The following is a 16,284-nucleotide window of genomic DNA, read 5'->3' on the forward strand; positions in this document are numbered from 1 at the left end:
GGTGTCTTGCTCAAGGACACCTCAGTCATGGACTGTCGGCCGAGGGGATCGAACCAGCAACCTTCCGGTCACAGGGCCAGTTCCCTGACCTCCAGCCCATGACTGCCCTCAATATGACAGATTATGTCCTATGACCTATTGGCATGAACGTTTATAAACATTTATGTAGGGCTATGTCAGTTGTTCTGACAAGCTTATGTAAATGTCATGTAGCCTTATGAACAGCACCGTACAGTAAAGTGTAACCGAATGACTTCATTTGCTGACATCATGTGTTGCAGTGCAGTGTAACGTAATGTATCGTGTCTTTTCTGTGCAGATGACAGCGTACGGCGCGTTCCTCCATAGGGGTTCCTTCTGTCGTAACTACTTTAACATTCTGGACCTGGTGGTGGTCAGTGTCTCTCTCATCTCCTCAGGGATTCAGTGAGTACAGGCCAAATCTGGATTTTGGTCCAAGCCCAGCCGAACGGCTGAGCAGCTTATGATGCTCAGTGGGTGACGTGACTGTACTGCGGATGAATGAACAGAGCTGTGGGCTTAAGGGCGCAGTCACACCTACACTCTACACTGAAGAACATGGTTCTCCAAGGGTTCTTCAGTAAAGGGAATGGTTGAACCATGAACTCTGTATAGAATGTGTATGGTGAAATGGTTCTTCAGATTGATTGAGAATGAGTTGTGGGATCTACATAACACCAAAAAGGGTTCTGCAGTTGTTAATATCCAACATCATAAAAATAGCAGAACCCTTTTGGTGCTGTGTTGAGCCATATATGACACTCTGAAGAGCCACACTGCAAAAAGTGATCATTTAGCCCGTGGACGCATATTAAACGTAGGGAATATGGTAATATGTCTCATTATGAGTCTGGATTAGGGTTATTATAGATTATAGACTCACCGGCCACTTTATTAGGTACAATTGCTTGTTAACACAAATAGCTGATCAGCCAATCACACGGCTGCAGCTCAGTGCATTTAGGCCTGTCGAGGTGGTCAAGACGACCTGCTGAAGTGCAGACCGAGCATCAGAACGGGGAAGAAAGGGGATTTAAGGGGCTTTGAACGTGGCGTGGTTGTTGGTGCCAGACGGGCTGGTCTGAGTATTTCAGAAACTGCTGATCTGCTGGGATTTTCACGCTCAACCATCTCTAGGGTTCACAGAGAACGGTCCGAAAAAGAGGAAAGATCCAGTGAGCGGTCAGTTGTGTGGATGAAAACGCCTTGTTGATGTGAGAGGTCAGAGGAGAATGGGCAGACTGGTTCCAGATGATAGAAAGGCAACAGGAACTCAAATAACCAACCAGAATCTCTGAGGAACGTTTCCAACACCTTGTTGAAAGTCTGCCATGAAGAATTAAGACAGTTCTGAAGGCAAAAGGGGGTCCAGCCTTTTACTAGCAAGGGGTACCTAATAAAGTGGCCGGTGAGTGTATTCCACCTGTTTTCCTTGTTTTAAATAACTATCTAGTGAAAGTGTTTTCAGATCATTTCACTTATTCTGAGAAATAATGAAGATAATTTAGCATTTTTCAAAAAAGGGAAATGATCTGACAGTGGAATAAAATATTCTAACAGGTGGAATATAATCTATAATATTCCTACAACAGACTCATAATGAGAAAAATGACCATATTCACTACGTTTAATATGCAGTCACTGGCTAAATGATCGTTTTTTTGCAGGGCATTTCTCCACAGGAATAACCATTTCAGCATGTGGCTCCCGCAGCAGGAGCAGCTGATAGAAACGGCAGCCGAGCTAAAATAGTTTGATTTTGCCACAGACAGAATTTTATTAGGATTTTATTTGAAGTTTTTTTAATTTGGAGTTTATTCATTTATTTATTATGCACAACAGCAGCTTGATTGGTTAAATTCAAAGGGACAAACCCATCATAAAGAAGCAGATATCAAGTAATGTTTAATATTATTGCTTTGATTGTGATACCATCACCGTTAAGTGTCTGTTTTGATGAAAAGTGGCTATTTTTGGCTCAAATAGTGGCAAATATGAGAGAAACACGGCGCGTGTATCTGAGCAATAAAGAAACACCGGTGTTTACGTGTTACATGTTAACGTGTTAAATGATCTTGTAAAGGCATCCAACAATCCCGAAATGAGAAATATGAGGAAATATCAGGAATTCTGGCTGGATTTAAAATCATTTCGCTTGCTGATTTGCCACTTCATGCAGTGTGTTTTAAACGCTACTTTTAGGCCTTTTAAAAGAGCGGTCTGATCATCTGCCCACTGAGCCGTGAAGCGTCCGCAGCAGCTTGTGTAAGTTCTCCTGTGTTGTTACTGGCCAAACCCTGTTCGACTGAGTTCTGCTCCACTCTGTTCTCTGCCCTCAGGTCGAGTGCCATTAATGTAGTGAAGATTTTGCGAGTTCTCAGAGTCCTCAGACCCCTGAGGGCCATCAACAGAGCCAAGGGCCTCAAAGTGAGTCCGAGCAGGATGTCCATCCTGCACTGTTGTGCTGTTGCGCAGTGACCGCTGATTGCAGGACTGCTCAGACAGCCTTGCCTGTGTTCATGCGTGTGACTCATTTGTCCTCAGCGAAACTCTGAGCTGTGTTTCTGTGAATCTGCAGCATGTAGTCCAGTGTGTGTTCGTGGCCATCCGCACGATCGGGAACATCGTCATCGTCACCACGCTGCTGCAGTTCATGTTTGCTTGTATTGGAGTGCAGCTCTTTAAGGTGAGGACACACATACATGCCCACCGGTCAGTCTGCAAACAGCTTAATGCGCTTTAGGCGTAGTAGGGTTCGGCAGTATCACAGTATTTAGGGTAAAATAATGATATAGATGGGTGAGGATCGGGGACGGCATCCTAAATGTTAAGTAGAAAAGTTTCCTGTAAAATGTCTCTAAGTGTCCGATTGTCTGCCAGGCTCTTTACGATCTCTTTCCTTCTCATTTGCCAGCTTCTTGTTTAATTTCGCCTGAGGTGCCAGAATGTAACTCCTGCACAGTTTAAACTGGAAAACTCGAACGACAAGCTGGCGAATGAGAAACTTCAGCCTCGCCTGAAACCAGCTGGACTGATTATAAACACTAATCAGTCCATTCGTCTCCAGATTATCGATGTCCGTCTTAAATCTCTCTCTTTGCCGTTTCGTAGCTACTAGCTGGGTGAGGATGTCGTCTGTGTTGCTATGGTGACCAGCCGTCTGCGCTGATCTTCAGGGTTAAAGGGTGAATCAGCAGTTCTACATTAACTCCAGCGTTTAAGACCATTTACTGTTAAACTGTGTTGAAGGATCAGCAGAGCTTTATTTTACTGTAGAGGAGGATTATTTTATTATTACCTGCTGATCTGATTCAGCTGTGGAGCCACGACAGGACAGTGGAGGAGCTGCATGTCGCCGACTGCTGGTACAGATAATAACGGCCCATTGTTTTGATATTCTGACATTGAGCCTCACTTCCTGCTCTGAAATGCAGGGGCGTAAAATAAGGCTCCGCCCACAAACTAAAACTCTGTGTTTCTGTAGTGACACGAAAGTTCATTATTTAAAGTTAGACTCATAAATCTAAATCTTTAAACTTCAAAAGAAAACAAATCTTTCGTTTTTTTAAATAAACATTGAAAAAAATGCAAAAAAAATCTAAGTATCATTTTCACAGGTATAAGTTTTGGTGGACAGTTTGGGACAGACCCCTCCCAGTTTAAAGGAACCACTAAATAAGGGTTTTGTATATACACTCACAGGACACTTTATTAGGCACACCTTTAGCACACACCTGTGCTTGTTAACACAAATAGCTGATCAGCCAATCACACGGCCGCAGCTCACTGCATTTAGGCCTGTAGAGGTGGTCAAGACGACCTGCTGAAGTGCAGACCGAGCATCAGAACGGGGAAGAAAGGGGATTTAAGGGGCTTTGAACGTGGCGTGGTTGTTGGTGCCAGACGGGCTGGTCTGAGTATTTCAGAAACTGCTGATCTGCTGGGATTTTCACGCTCAACCATCTCTAGGGTTTACAGAGAACGGTCCGAAAAAGAGGAAATATCCAGTGAGCGGTCAGTTGTGTGGACGAAAATGCCTTGTTGATGTGAGAGGTCAGAGGAGAATGGGCAGACTGGTTCCAGATGATAGAAAGGCAGCAGGAACTCAAATAACCAACCAGAATCTCTGAGGAACGTTTCCAACACCTTGTTGAAAGTCTGACATGAAGAATTAAGACTTAATTCTAGTTACTAGCAAGGCGTACCTAATAAAGTGGCCTGTGATCACAGTAACACTTCATTTGAAGGCTATTTACATTCGGACTTCATTACATATGAATAAGCATTGAATAATGTATTCATAAAGCAATACTTGGGTATTTATGAACAGATTATTAATCGCAATAAATCATGTTATGAAGTAAATAACATTGTACTGACATAAGGGACCATAAACTGAAGGGATGCACAGTTTGTTTCATTTATAACACTGTTATAACCCTATCCGTCTAAAATGATATTCGTATTCCAAATTACGGAGAGGCCTAGATAAAAATACCATATCATTTGCACACATAAGCATAACAGTCCAGTTTTAATGTGTTACAGAAAGAAATAAATGTCCTTCACCCTTAACAACAAAAATGCTAGGCTGACTACATTCATAAAACATCCTGTCATCCTGTGATTAATGACATAAGCTGTTCATTAATACACAACTATTGCTTTATAATTCAATATGTACTCATGTGTTATAAGGTCTTTCTGCAGTTAGCCTGCAAATAAAGTGTTGCCAAAAGAGTTGCACAATAAAGTATTGTGATAATGTCTCCGGAGATTCCGAAACCAAGTCATGGGGAATGGAAAAGATCTCATGAAAAGCATCTTTATACAGACCCCTGGTGGTCTGACTGTACTGTGGTGTGTTTCAGGGCAAGTTCTACTACTGCACAGACTCTTCCAAGCAGACGCAGGCAGAGTGCAGGTAAGCATCTGGAGTTAAACACAACATGACGGGCACAGCAGATCATGAATCATTCAGAGGGTCACTTCACCTTAAGCTCCAAACCTTCCTGAGCGCTGATGCTGTGCAGTGAGCATCGGTCCTGTCTGTTCTGTCTGTGTTTACAGGGGGACTTATATTCTGTATAAGGATGGAAATGTTGGGAAGCCGGAGAGAGCTCAGCGTATGTGGGAGAACAGTGACTTCAACTTTGATGATGTCCTGCAAGGAATGATGGCCTTGTTTGCTGTGTCCACTTTTGAGGGATGGCCAGGGTATGTGCTGTTATCGCTTTGTCCAGTACGCAGAGAAACTGGGTAAAGGAGGAAGGTCTGCCTGCAGAGCTGTAGATTCACATCCCAGCGTTTCACTCCAGCAGTGTCAGGCCAGTGGAGCCGTGAGCAGCAGGACAGGGCTGTTGTGCCATGTAAACAGAGTCGTTACAGGAAAGTTGAGCATCACATTCGTATTTCAACCAGTGGACGGTCTCCTCATTCAGTGAGTGGACACAGTGTTTAAAAACTCCAGCAGCACTGCTGTGTCTGATCCACTCACACCGGCACAGAGTATCTCTATATGTGTTCAAATCAAAGTTTAAAATAATAGCCCAGTGCAGATTCCCCATAATCCAAAACGTCTGAGGCATTAATTTGCCTGAAATTCGCTAAGAACCGCCAAAATAAGTGTTGGTAAATGAGCTGAATACCACTGGCTTGAAGCTGATGGAGTGAAACCATTGTGTGACCCTGATGTGACTCAGATCTGATGTTTTCAGGCTTGAGTGGACGTGTTTTCCTTCACGCCGTCATTCAGCGTTACCATGGCAACAGCACCGAACAGCTGTTAAAGCCTGTAAACGGTGGAAAAGCAGCTCGTCTCACCTTTTCCTCCTCCGTTTGGCTCTAATAATGAAGCTGAGAGCTGATCAGAGTTGATGATCTTCTCAGCGAAGCTCGTTCTGCTCGTTAAGTTTGTGCCGATGATGCAGTGATTCAGTCACGTGACGTCACTGAGTAGGAGGGGCTCATGAGGGTCAGTTCAGGCCAGTTCATCACATTAATGACCGATCTGAGTCACTGTCTAGATATGTCTAGAAATAAGTCAAAGAATCTACTAATATTCTTACTTTCTCATAATGAACTGTTAGATGTATTAACTACACCTGAGACCATTTTACTCCAACATTACGGGCAGAACAGTAAAACTAGCGCGTTCCTCCCATTTAAACCTCTTCATTCTGAGCACCGTCACATTTACTCCCTCTCTGCCCTGCAGGCTGCTGTACCGAGCCATCGACTCCCACGCTGAAGATGTTGGCCCCATCTACAACTACCGTGTAGTCATCTCCATCTTCTTCATCATCTACATCATCATCATTGCCTTCTTCATGATGAACATCTTCGTAGGTTTCGTCATTGTCACCTTCCAGGAGCAGGGAGAGCAGGAGTACAAGAACTGCGAACTGGACAAGAACCAGGTAGAGGCGGCCTGTGGTTTACAATCAGCAGGCTGATACTATGCCTACCCAGAATCCTGTTGTAGGGGAATTCCACTGATTTTTCAAAATTTCAATCATTAAGATGTAAACAGAGAGACTGAAAGGGTCCAGACATCTTTACAGTGGTGGTGATGGGAACCAGGCGTCGCCATGACTACAACACAGATATAGACACTTTATTTACCATCCAGAACCACCAGAGAACCTACACGAGTCTTCTGAGCTTATATGGAATGTTGATGATGGAAAACTGGAAAATCTGGAATAATGAGTTTTCTTTGGGGACTATTTTGCCGCACAGCGCCCTGCATGTCTCCCTCCACCATGAATGGAGTTGAAGTTCTCTAAACTCTCATAAAACAGCGTCATCAGGCAGTGAATTCAGAACCAGTTCATGTAGGAACTTTCTGTAGGAGCTTTTAGAGGGACGTCTGGTTCCTATCACCACCACTGTGAACGGTTCTGACTCGGTCAGTTTATCTAGAACAGAGCGTTTCACACCAAACCGCTCTGAACCGCTCTGTTTATGTATTGACGCTTTAAATATGCAGAAATGTTGAAAAATCAGTGGAGTCCCCTGTTAACCGTAGAGTTTCTGGCTGGCGAGAACTTTGCTTGTCTACCCACTGTGGTCCATATTTCATGACCGAGAACTGATTGATTGTGTTTACTTGTCTGTCTGTCCGTCTGTGTACGTGGTACAGCGGCAGTGTGTAGAGTACGCCCTGAAGGCGCGGCCGCTGCGCAGGTACATTCCTAAAAACCCGTATCAGTATAAGGTCTGGTACGTGGTCAACTCCACCTACTTTGAGTACCTGATGTTCACGCTAATCCTGCTCAACACCATCTGCTTGGCGATGCAGGTCAGTGTCTGTGCTTCTGTGTTTGAATAATCTAATGATTATTTGGTAGCCAGATTAATTAGAGACAGATTAACCCTTCACTGCGTGGCGTTGCCATACGGCAACAGATACTCATTCATCTGTTTTTGCCTGAGTGCAATATAAAAGTCCTTTCTCTCCACTCTAAACTCAAATTGTAGATATTTTATACAAAAAATTATTTTATAGATATATTATACAAAATATATGATAAAATAAAATCTGTGGGAGGTCATAAATAAAACAAAGAGGATTTTATGGGTTTTATACAAATATTTTTAAGCATGTAACAATAGAACTGCAACCTAAATATGAACACACTTCCATTGGACGCACAGATTTTTTATCAGTAAAATTATTTTCATATTCCTTTCTGTTTTCTGTTTTGATACAGGCTGTTATGCACATGTTTCATTCTTGATCAGATAATAAACGTAGCTACGTCTGAAAGCAGCGTATTCAGTGTATTCGCAGTTCCACTGATGCATGCTGTCGCCGCGGCAACAAAGTACTTTTCTTTTCTTTTCTTGTATTTTTATGAGACATTTGTTGCCGTGTGTGTGTCAGTTCAGGCAGTGAAGGATTAATTAGACAGATTGGTGAGGATGGGTTAACAGGGACATTTCACAGAGCTGGTTTATGATCACACACTGATGGCTTTACGTTTGTGAGTATAGTGTTTTCCCAGTTTGAGAGGAGAGAGTGTTATGTGTTTTGTCTTTCTGCAGCACCACGGTCAGTCTGCGTCCTTCAACATCGCCATGAACATCCTCAACATGCTTTTCACCGGTCTTTTCACTGTGGAGATGATCCTCAAGCTCATTGCCTTCAAGCCCAGGGTACGGTCTGCTCCCTCCTTCTCCAGCTCTGTCACAGGGCCGAGCATCTTTACATATAACACTGTAAAATGTCCAGAATGACCTGCGGGGAGTGGTTTGAGTGTGGAAGGTGATCACCAGTGATGATAAATGTCTAGCAGTTCAGTTATGAAAGGTGTTGTTTCTCCAACACTGTCTAATTTCACTCTTAATGGTCATTTCCTCATTGGTCACTCTGGACTGAGCTCTCAGTAGAATCAGACGTCCAGTGTTTACTGTCTTTAGAGGACGTTCTCTGGAGTTTCAGCTGATTAACTCACAGGAACCTGACTGAGACAGAATTTTATTTTCCATTTATTTATATATAATTAATAGTTCCTCCTCCCTCGGTTACTGTTGCTCTGTCCATCAAACGCTGAGTTCAGGCTGCCTGTTTGAATCAGGAGCGCAGTGCTAACAGACTTATCCTCTTAAACTCCTCGGGACGACCGGTGGTCCCAAATGCACTCGGTCATGTTCTTCATAACGTTCATACTCCATGAGCTCCATTCAGAAGCTGGGCGTCGTGTGAGGCTGTAGCTCTTCTCTCCAGTCTAATAGACGGTGACGTCATTTTAAACCCTTATAATAAAAGAAGCTGAACTCAGTTTGTTTTTCTACTGAAAGTCGACCCGTTTTTCCCCAAATCTGGGCTCTAAACTATAAACAGACGGCGTCTCTTCAGTGATCTGCTCTGGAAACATCACAAAATAACACAAAATAAATAAATAATAAATTACTTATAAATTTACATTTATTTCACGCAGTTACTGAATTATTTGCCTCACGATTTGGTCACGAAAATTCAGATGGAAATACCAGGAACTCTAAAAACATTCTTCTTCTTCTTATTATTATTATTATTATTATTGTTATTATTATTATTACTGTTATTATTACTGTTATTATCATGACTTTATATGATGTTCTCTTTAGAATTCTGTAAACCATGTTTACGTTAATCAAAGCAGGCAAATGGTTCAGTCACTCAATGGAGGAGTTTTAGGGGAAACAATCAGAATGTAGCTCATTTACATACATCAGCCTTAAAGACACAGTAACACCAAGACTTTTAAACTCTCAGGGCTAAAGAGAGGCTGAACAATGAATTAGGGTTATTATGGATATTATAAGTGGACCGCAAAGGTAAATAAAATGCAGGAATAATAGAGGATATAAGCCCTTTAATGTTATGATGTAACCTGCAATGTAATTTATTTGCACTTTATATTAAAATTATTTTTAGCAAATACAGTAACCCATATAAAGTTAACTTTACCTTAGAGCTGATGTGGTCAGGCTGTGTCCGAACTGACAGAAGAGCTGCTCTGACACGCACGGCACACTGACCCTGCTGCATATCAGATGCAGCCCGAGTGCCCACAATGACCCCTGCTCAGTGCTGAACGAGCCTCCAGTGGGAACTGGACTGTGGAGTTATGGAAGAAGCTCACCTGGATGAGTCCGGTTTTCTTTCACATGACTTGGATGGACGGGTACGTGGCGTCTACATGGGGACGTGATGGACAAAGATGCACTGCAGGAAAAATACAGGTGGAGAAGGTGTGATACTCTGGGCGATGTTCTGCTCTGGACGTCGGTTTGACACGTGCCCACCTAAGCATTATTGTGGCCCAGGTGCACCCCTTCATGACGATGGTATTCCCCTATGGCAGCGGTCTCTTTCAGCAGGATAATGACCCGCCATTCTGTATGTGTTGTTTGGGAACGTTTTGAGGAACATGATCCAAGTTTCAAATTCCGTGCAAGGAAAGTCTTATTGGGCTTCCGACTCCGTGTGCTCTCCAGTCTAATTAGCTGGACAGTTGAGCTGATTTAAGCCGTTCTGTCATCACAGCCCTTATTGATGTGTTTCTCACCAAAACTCACATCATGATAGCAATAAAAACACCGTTTATCGTCCAGCCCTGTTTCCCGATTTAGACCCAAATCCCGTCACCGTTTCCAAACCTGCACCCTCTTTATGTTCAACTGTGAGGAACAGCAATAATGTTCCCGGATATTATATATACACTGCTCAAAAAAATAAAGGGAACACTCCAATAACACATCCTAGATCTGAATGAATGAAATATTCTCATTGAAGACTTTGTTCTGTACAAAGTTGAATGTGCTGACAACAAAATCACAAAAATCATCAATGGAAATCAAATTTATTAACCAATGGAGGCCTGGATTTGGAGTCACACTCAGTGTTGTGTGTAGCCTCCACGTGCCTGTATGACCTCCCTACAACGCCTGGGCAGCTCCTGATGAGGTGGCGGATGGTTTCCTGAGAGATCTCCTCCCAGACCTGGACTAAAGCATCCGCCAACTCCTGGACAGTCTGTGGTGCGACGTGGCGTTGGTGGATGGAGCGAGACATGATGCCCCAGATGTGCTCAATCGGATTCAGGTCTGGGGAACGGGCGGGCCGGTCCACAGCTTCAATGCCTTCATCTTGCAGGAACTGCTGACACACTCCAGCCACATGAGGTCTAGCATTGTCCTGCATTAGGAGGAACCCAGGGCCAACCGCACCAGCATATGGTCTCACAAGGGGTCTGAGGATCTCATCTCGGTACCTAATGGCAGTCAGGCTCCCTCTGGCGAGCACATGGAGGGCTGTGCGGCCCTCCAAAGAAATGCCACCCCACACCGTTACTGACCCACTGCCAAACCGGTCGTGCTGAAGGACGTTGCAGGCAGCAGATCGCTCTCCACAGCGTCTCCAGACTCTGTCACGTCTGTCACATGTGCTCAGTGTGAACCTGCTTTCATCTGTGAAGATCACAGGGAGCCAGTGGTGTATTTGCCAATCCTGGTGTTCTCTGACAGAGACAGAGAGGGTCAGTTTGACCCACAGTAAGACGGGAGGGTTCATTCAGCACTGGTGATTTTACAGACGTACATCTGTCTCAGACTGTTTCCAGACAAACTGAACTGGGCCAAGATTTAGGCCAGAGTTTGACCTGATAGCCTGAAACTCCAGAGTCATGGCTCCAGGAATATCTTTACACTCTCTCATAGATCAGCCTCACAGCAATAATCGTACTTTCAACTTTCAAAAATGTTTTTCTACAGTGTAGAAGTGTGCAGTGTTTGCTGAAGTCAGGCTGTTTACTCTGTGCATGAACTACACAACAGTGTTCTGCTTAACTGATATTCCAGGTTTCTTCTGGACGCCAAGGCGACTTATCGTCCACTACTGTTTACTTCTGCTTAGGTTTTCTCTTACAGAGACTTCAGAGACAGTTGTTATGCACTTTGCTTAATGATTAAAACGGCATGATAACAACTGAATCTGTCTTTTTCCGATAGTCAGGGGTTTTTACAGTAGTAAACACCAGGCTGTCTCTCTCTCGCTCTCTCTGTCACAGAGCTGTGCCGCTCCCTTCGCCCTAAATTACTTAGTACTTTTTCTTTCTATGGCATGTTTAACAGATATTATGCCTTGTTATCCTGACTCTCAGGTTCAACACCCCGTTTTCAGGCCTGCTATATTTAACACGGTGTAACTTGGCAGCATGTTGCAGTGAAAATATTGCTTAAATACTAAAATTCTTACAGTAGCAGATGCACTACTGTCGTCTTCTTGGGACATTGGGGCTCTGGACCTGAAGAGTATTGATGATATCACTTAGACTCCATGTCTGAGATAACAGATGTGAGAGTGTAGGGATTACGTTTCTTTGTGTTTTTGTCAGCTATAAATAGACGAGAACGGAGCACAACCTAACATATTTCATTTTTTGCTAAATTAAGTTTTAAAAATAGTTTTGCAAGCATGGCAGTTTCATACGCTGTGGTCATTCAAGGTGCTTCACAAACTAGAAAATGCGAAGATAATTCAGATGAACCTTTTAAAAGATGTACACTCTAAAACGTGGTGTTAAAAACAACTCGTGCCTCCCGCTTTAACACTTTTTGTGTCATTGTTTTCTGATTTAACACTTTTTGTGTTAAAAGTAACAAAATGTACGACAGCATTTTATGGTAATAAAAGATAATAAAAATAGACTTTGAGAATAAAGTCGTACTATTTCAAGAAAAAAAATGCATTAATTCAAGGAAAAAGTTGTAAAATGTTGAGAAAAAAGTTGAGAAAATATTATAACTTTATTCTCAAAGTCTACTATTTTTATTTTTATTAACAGTGGCCTGAAACGCCGTTTTACAAAATGTGTTTTCTGTGAGCACAAAAATATTTCAACACATTTTCTGTCAAAAGTAACTAAAAAAATATGCTTGAAAATGAATCAAGTAAGCCCAAATAATTGCTTATAAGTAGTTATAATTACACACACATTAAGACAATTTATAAACACTTTCTAAAGCAAGAACGTATTTTAATAGGAGGTAAACATGAATGTTGTTGTGCACCACAACAAGGTTTTTAGTGTAGCCTCGAGATAAAAAAAATGCTTGAGCATTTCTGTAATATTCATAACTTTTTATGGCACATAACACCTCATAAATGCATTTATAATGAATTATGGGTACAGTTTATTTTTAGCTAACTGCTGACTGAGCAGATATAATGGTGTGTTATGGAAGCTGACTTTATTAAATCACACACTCTGGTTTTATAGAGTGTTATGCATTCAATCGTAACTGCTTACTATCAATTTTCCAGTGGTTTTAGATATAAACAGTTCATTCAGAGCAGGTTTGTGTGAAATTGTTAATTTTCTGATAAACTTACAGACTCAGACGTCTTTACAGTGGTGGTGATGGGAACCAGGCGTCGCCATGACTACAACACAGATATAGACACTTTATTTACCATCCAGAACCACCAGAGAACCTACACGAGTCTTCTGAGCTTATATGGAATGTTGATGATGGAAAACAGTGGAAAATCTGGAATAATGAGTTTTCTTTGGGGACTATTTTGCTGCACAGCGCCCTGCATGTCTCCCTCCACCATGAATGGAGTTGAAGTTCTCTAAACTCTCATAAAACAGCGTCTCAGTCATCAGGCAGTGAATTCAGAACCAGCTCATGTAGGAACTTTCTGTAGGAGCTTTTAGAGGGACGTCTGGTTCCTATCACCAGAGCACCAGAGCAGCTCTGACTCAGTCAGTTTATCTAGAACACAACGCTTCACACCAAACCGCTCAGTTTACTTCTTAACTATTTTATTATAGAAATATTTTAACCAATCAGTGGAGTTCCCCTTTAAGAGCGATTCTATAAGCATTGTGATGATAATATATTATGTTTGCCATAAAATGCCTTATAAATGCATTTATAAAGCTCTAATAACACAGGATTCATTGGCGGTTTTACAGAAAATTCAGTTTTCCATGATGCAGTTTCCCTTTAAGTACATCAGGGCTGCGTTCCCTGTTTTCCTTTCCCGCCGTGTGAGTTTGTGCTCCGCTCTCAGGCTGTGACGTGTCCGTGCTCCTGTTGTGTGACTGACAGGTGCTCAGTCGCAGAGAGCTAGAGGACAGTGGTAGGTATGCACTTTTGCTGATGGCTAATGGTTGATGCTGCCTGTCTAACTACCCCTTCGTCCTGTATAGGGTTACTTTAGTGACCCCTGGAATGTTTTTGACTTCCTCATCGTAATTGGCAGCATTATAGACGTCATTCTGAGTGAAATAAACGTAAGTACACCGCCATCACCTCTCTCTCTCTCTCTCTCTCTCTCTCTCTCTCTCTCTACCACGTTTGTCTCTCTCCATTCTCTTCCTCTCACTCCTCTCTGATTCCTCCCCTTTTCCCTCCATCCATGTCCTGCTGCTGTTCTCCCCTTGGAGTTCCACCTCCCCTGGAGGCCAGATGAGCACTGTGGTGTTTTGTTCGAGGTAGCCAGTAGGTTTGCCGTGTTTCACACTGTAGGGGACACAGAGCGAGATTTAGAGAGAGAGAGAGAGAGAGAGAGAGAGAGAAGGAGAGCAAGAGAGACTAACTGTGACTAACCACTTGCACCTAAACTAACCAAGCAGACCCCTGTGTTCTCCTCAGCGCAGTTCGACAGCCTGTCTGACTGTTGATGTTCTTTTTTTCTCATCAGAAAGCATGAGCGCCCGCAGGTCCTCTCCTCCGCCATGTCTCGGATACTGTCCTTTCTTTCGTTCACTCCACGTCCCTTGGTTTTTTATGATTTGCCCCCCTGTGTTCGGAGAAGTCGATGTTCATATGTAACTGTTTTCTTTCTTATTTTTTTCTCCTCTTTCTTGTTTTTGTTTCCTTCTTCTTTTATTTCTTTTCATCCCCCCTCCCCCTCCTCCTCCTCCTCCTCCCCCAACCCAATGCAGCATTATTTTGTCGATGCATGGAACACATTTGACGCTCTCATAGTAGTGGGTAGCGTTGTTGACATAGCTATCACAGAGGTTAACGTAAGTAGTCTGTCTCTCAGCCTGCCTGCCTGCACACAACACCTCTCTCTCTCTCTCTCTCTCTCTCTCTCTCTCTCGCGCTCTCTCTTTCCCCCAAGAGCAGTAGAGTTTAAGCTCCCTGTTTTCTTCTTTTGTTGTCCTCTTCTTTTTTAAACCGTTCACTGTTTAAGTCCCACCTGCACACATGAGCATGCACCGCGCTGTATAGCAGGAGCTGTGGGAGAAATACTCTGACATGTCTGAATAAATAAGCAGTGTGAGTGTTTTTCTTTAGAGGTTTTACAGGTTTGTCTATAAACTATAACATAGTCACATAAAAGGGAAACACAATAAAACATTTAATATAAAACTTTTGCACAGGCCACACTTTATGCTTCATATTGTCTCCCAATATCTTCGGTAATTCAACATATTTTGTGTATTAAAATGTGTCATTTGGCCAGGGGTGCACAAACTTTTGCATTTCAGAAAATAAGCACAACTTACTAACCATGGAAACCAAGTCTATGACCATAGCACGTTATGATGCATTGCTGAGATGCTGTAAACGTGACTGAATGTTTCTAAACAGACTTGTAGCTGTGATTATTGATTATGGATTGTTTACATTGCGCATAACAGGAAGAGTTCATAACTCTCTCCAAAGTCCCAGTTCGCATAGTGCACTATGATATTTATTGGGAGCATAGAGTATTTGTAATGTTGGGGGGTGATGAGGGGGACGCATATGCTGAAAGAAGCTAAATTTATTAAGGGCAAATCCGCAGTCAGGGTCGAAACAGTCCAGGGTCATAGAGCCAACACGGAGAACAGGACGGACAGACATGACAACAAAGGAACATCGGATAAACACAACAGAAGCCGGAAAACAACAAACAATCTAAACAATACAAACAAAGACCTGCAACCTAACAAGGGAAAACACAGGACTTAAATACAGCAGACACTATTGCTATTAATGATCTAGTTAGTTTATTTCCGCCATGGCGGTCACAGCGTGCGCAGACTGGAACTGACCGCAGAACATCTTACCGACTCCATTTATGATGCGTTGTGTCAACAATATGTAACACAAACATGGCGTTTCTACAAATATGTATAGCCAAGTTACGAGTGTGTTTATAGCTTTATAGACTCGGTCACTCGGTTTTTGAAACTTCTCATAATGTTACAAAATTTATTTATGCAGAAGTTTTGGCGCCCCTGGTCGATTTGCAGTAACTATATTTATTGATCTTCTAAGAGTAACTAAGTGAACGCATCTCCTACAGAGAACACACTTCTGCACGTTCTAATGCACGGTTGCTGTATGTTTGCTGAATTTGACATGTTGGGGAAAAGACTAAAGCATGTGGCTTGTGCAAAAGTTATGGCACCCTTTATATTTTGTGTAATATACTTTTCCAATACGCTAAACTCAGCAAATAACTATACTGTGTAGAAAGACACCATATCTACGTGTGTTCCGTGCAGAGGATGCGTTAACTTGTTTTCACCAAGAAAACACGTAAAAGAGACACACACACCCTTCAAACACTGTAACATACAAACTCCATGTGACTCAAAACTCTGCTGACATTAATATGTTTCCAGTGTGTGATTTCACTTGGATTCACATTGAGACAGACAGACACACAGACAGACAGACAGACGAGTGGTAGTGATACGCGTGGACGGTCAGAGATATACCCCCTGTTCTGCTATACAGAGGCCCTCTCTGCACTGACCTAAC

The 16,284-nt window shown here is 42.6% G+C and overlaps 1 protein-coding gene across 20 annotated transcripts in view; it reads left to right on the plus strand.

The window, feature by feature from the left end:
- The window catches only part of cacna1c (calcium channel, voltage-dependent, L type, alpha 1C subunit), a 367,076-nt gene that overhangs the window by 312,852 nt on the left and 37,940 nt on the right, over nucleotides 1–16,284 (plus strand). For 13 of the 20 annotated variants that reach the window (XM_037537538.1, XM_037537555.1, XM_037537534.1 and 10 more), the window contains exons 22-30: nucleotides 320–426; nucleotides 2,361–2,448; nucleotides 2,600–2,707; nucleotides 4,893–4,945; nucleotides 5,092–5,238; nucleotides 6,239–6,440; nucleotides 7,166–7,324; nucleotides 8,071–8,181; nucleotides 13,731–13,814. In XM_037537538.1, the coding sequence (XP_037393435.1) occupies nucleotides 320–426; nucleotides 2,361–2,448; nucleotides 2,600–2,707; nucleotides 4,893–4,945; nucleotides 5,092–5,238; nucleotides 6,239–6,440; nucleotides 7,166–7,324; nucleotides 8,071–8,181; nucleotides 13,731–13,814 (1,059 nt within the window). Of the gene's footprint in view, nucleotides 1–319; nucleotides 427–2,360; nucleotides 2,449–2,599; nucleotides 2,708–4,892; nucleotides 4,946–5,091; nucleotides 5,239–6,238; nucleotides 6,441–7,165; nucleotides 7,325–8,070; nucleotides 8,182–13,730; nucleotides 13,815–14,468; nucleotides 14,553–16,284 lie in introns of all 20 variants that reach the window. The other 7 variants (XM_037537542.1, XM_037537573.1, XM_037537559.1 and 4 more) reach the window with 2 other exon arrangements.

This window comes from Pygocentrus nattereri, chromosome 1 (assembly GCF_015220715.1).
Source record: "Pygocentrus nattereri isolate fPygNat1 chromosome 1, fPygNat1.pri, whole genome shotgun sequence".
Taxonomy (NCBI): domain Eukaryota; kingdom Metazoa; phylum Chordata; class Actinopteri; order Characiformes; family Serrasalmidae; genus Pygocentrus; species Pygocentrus nattereri.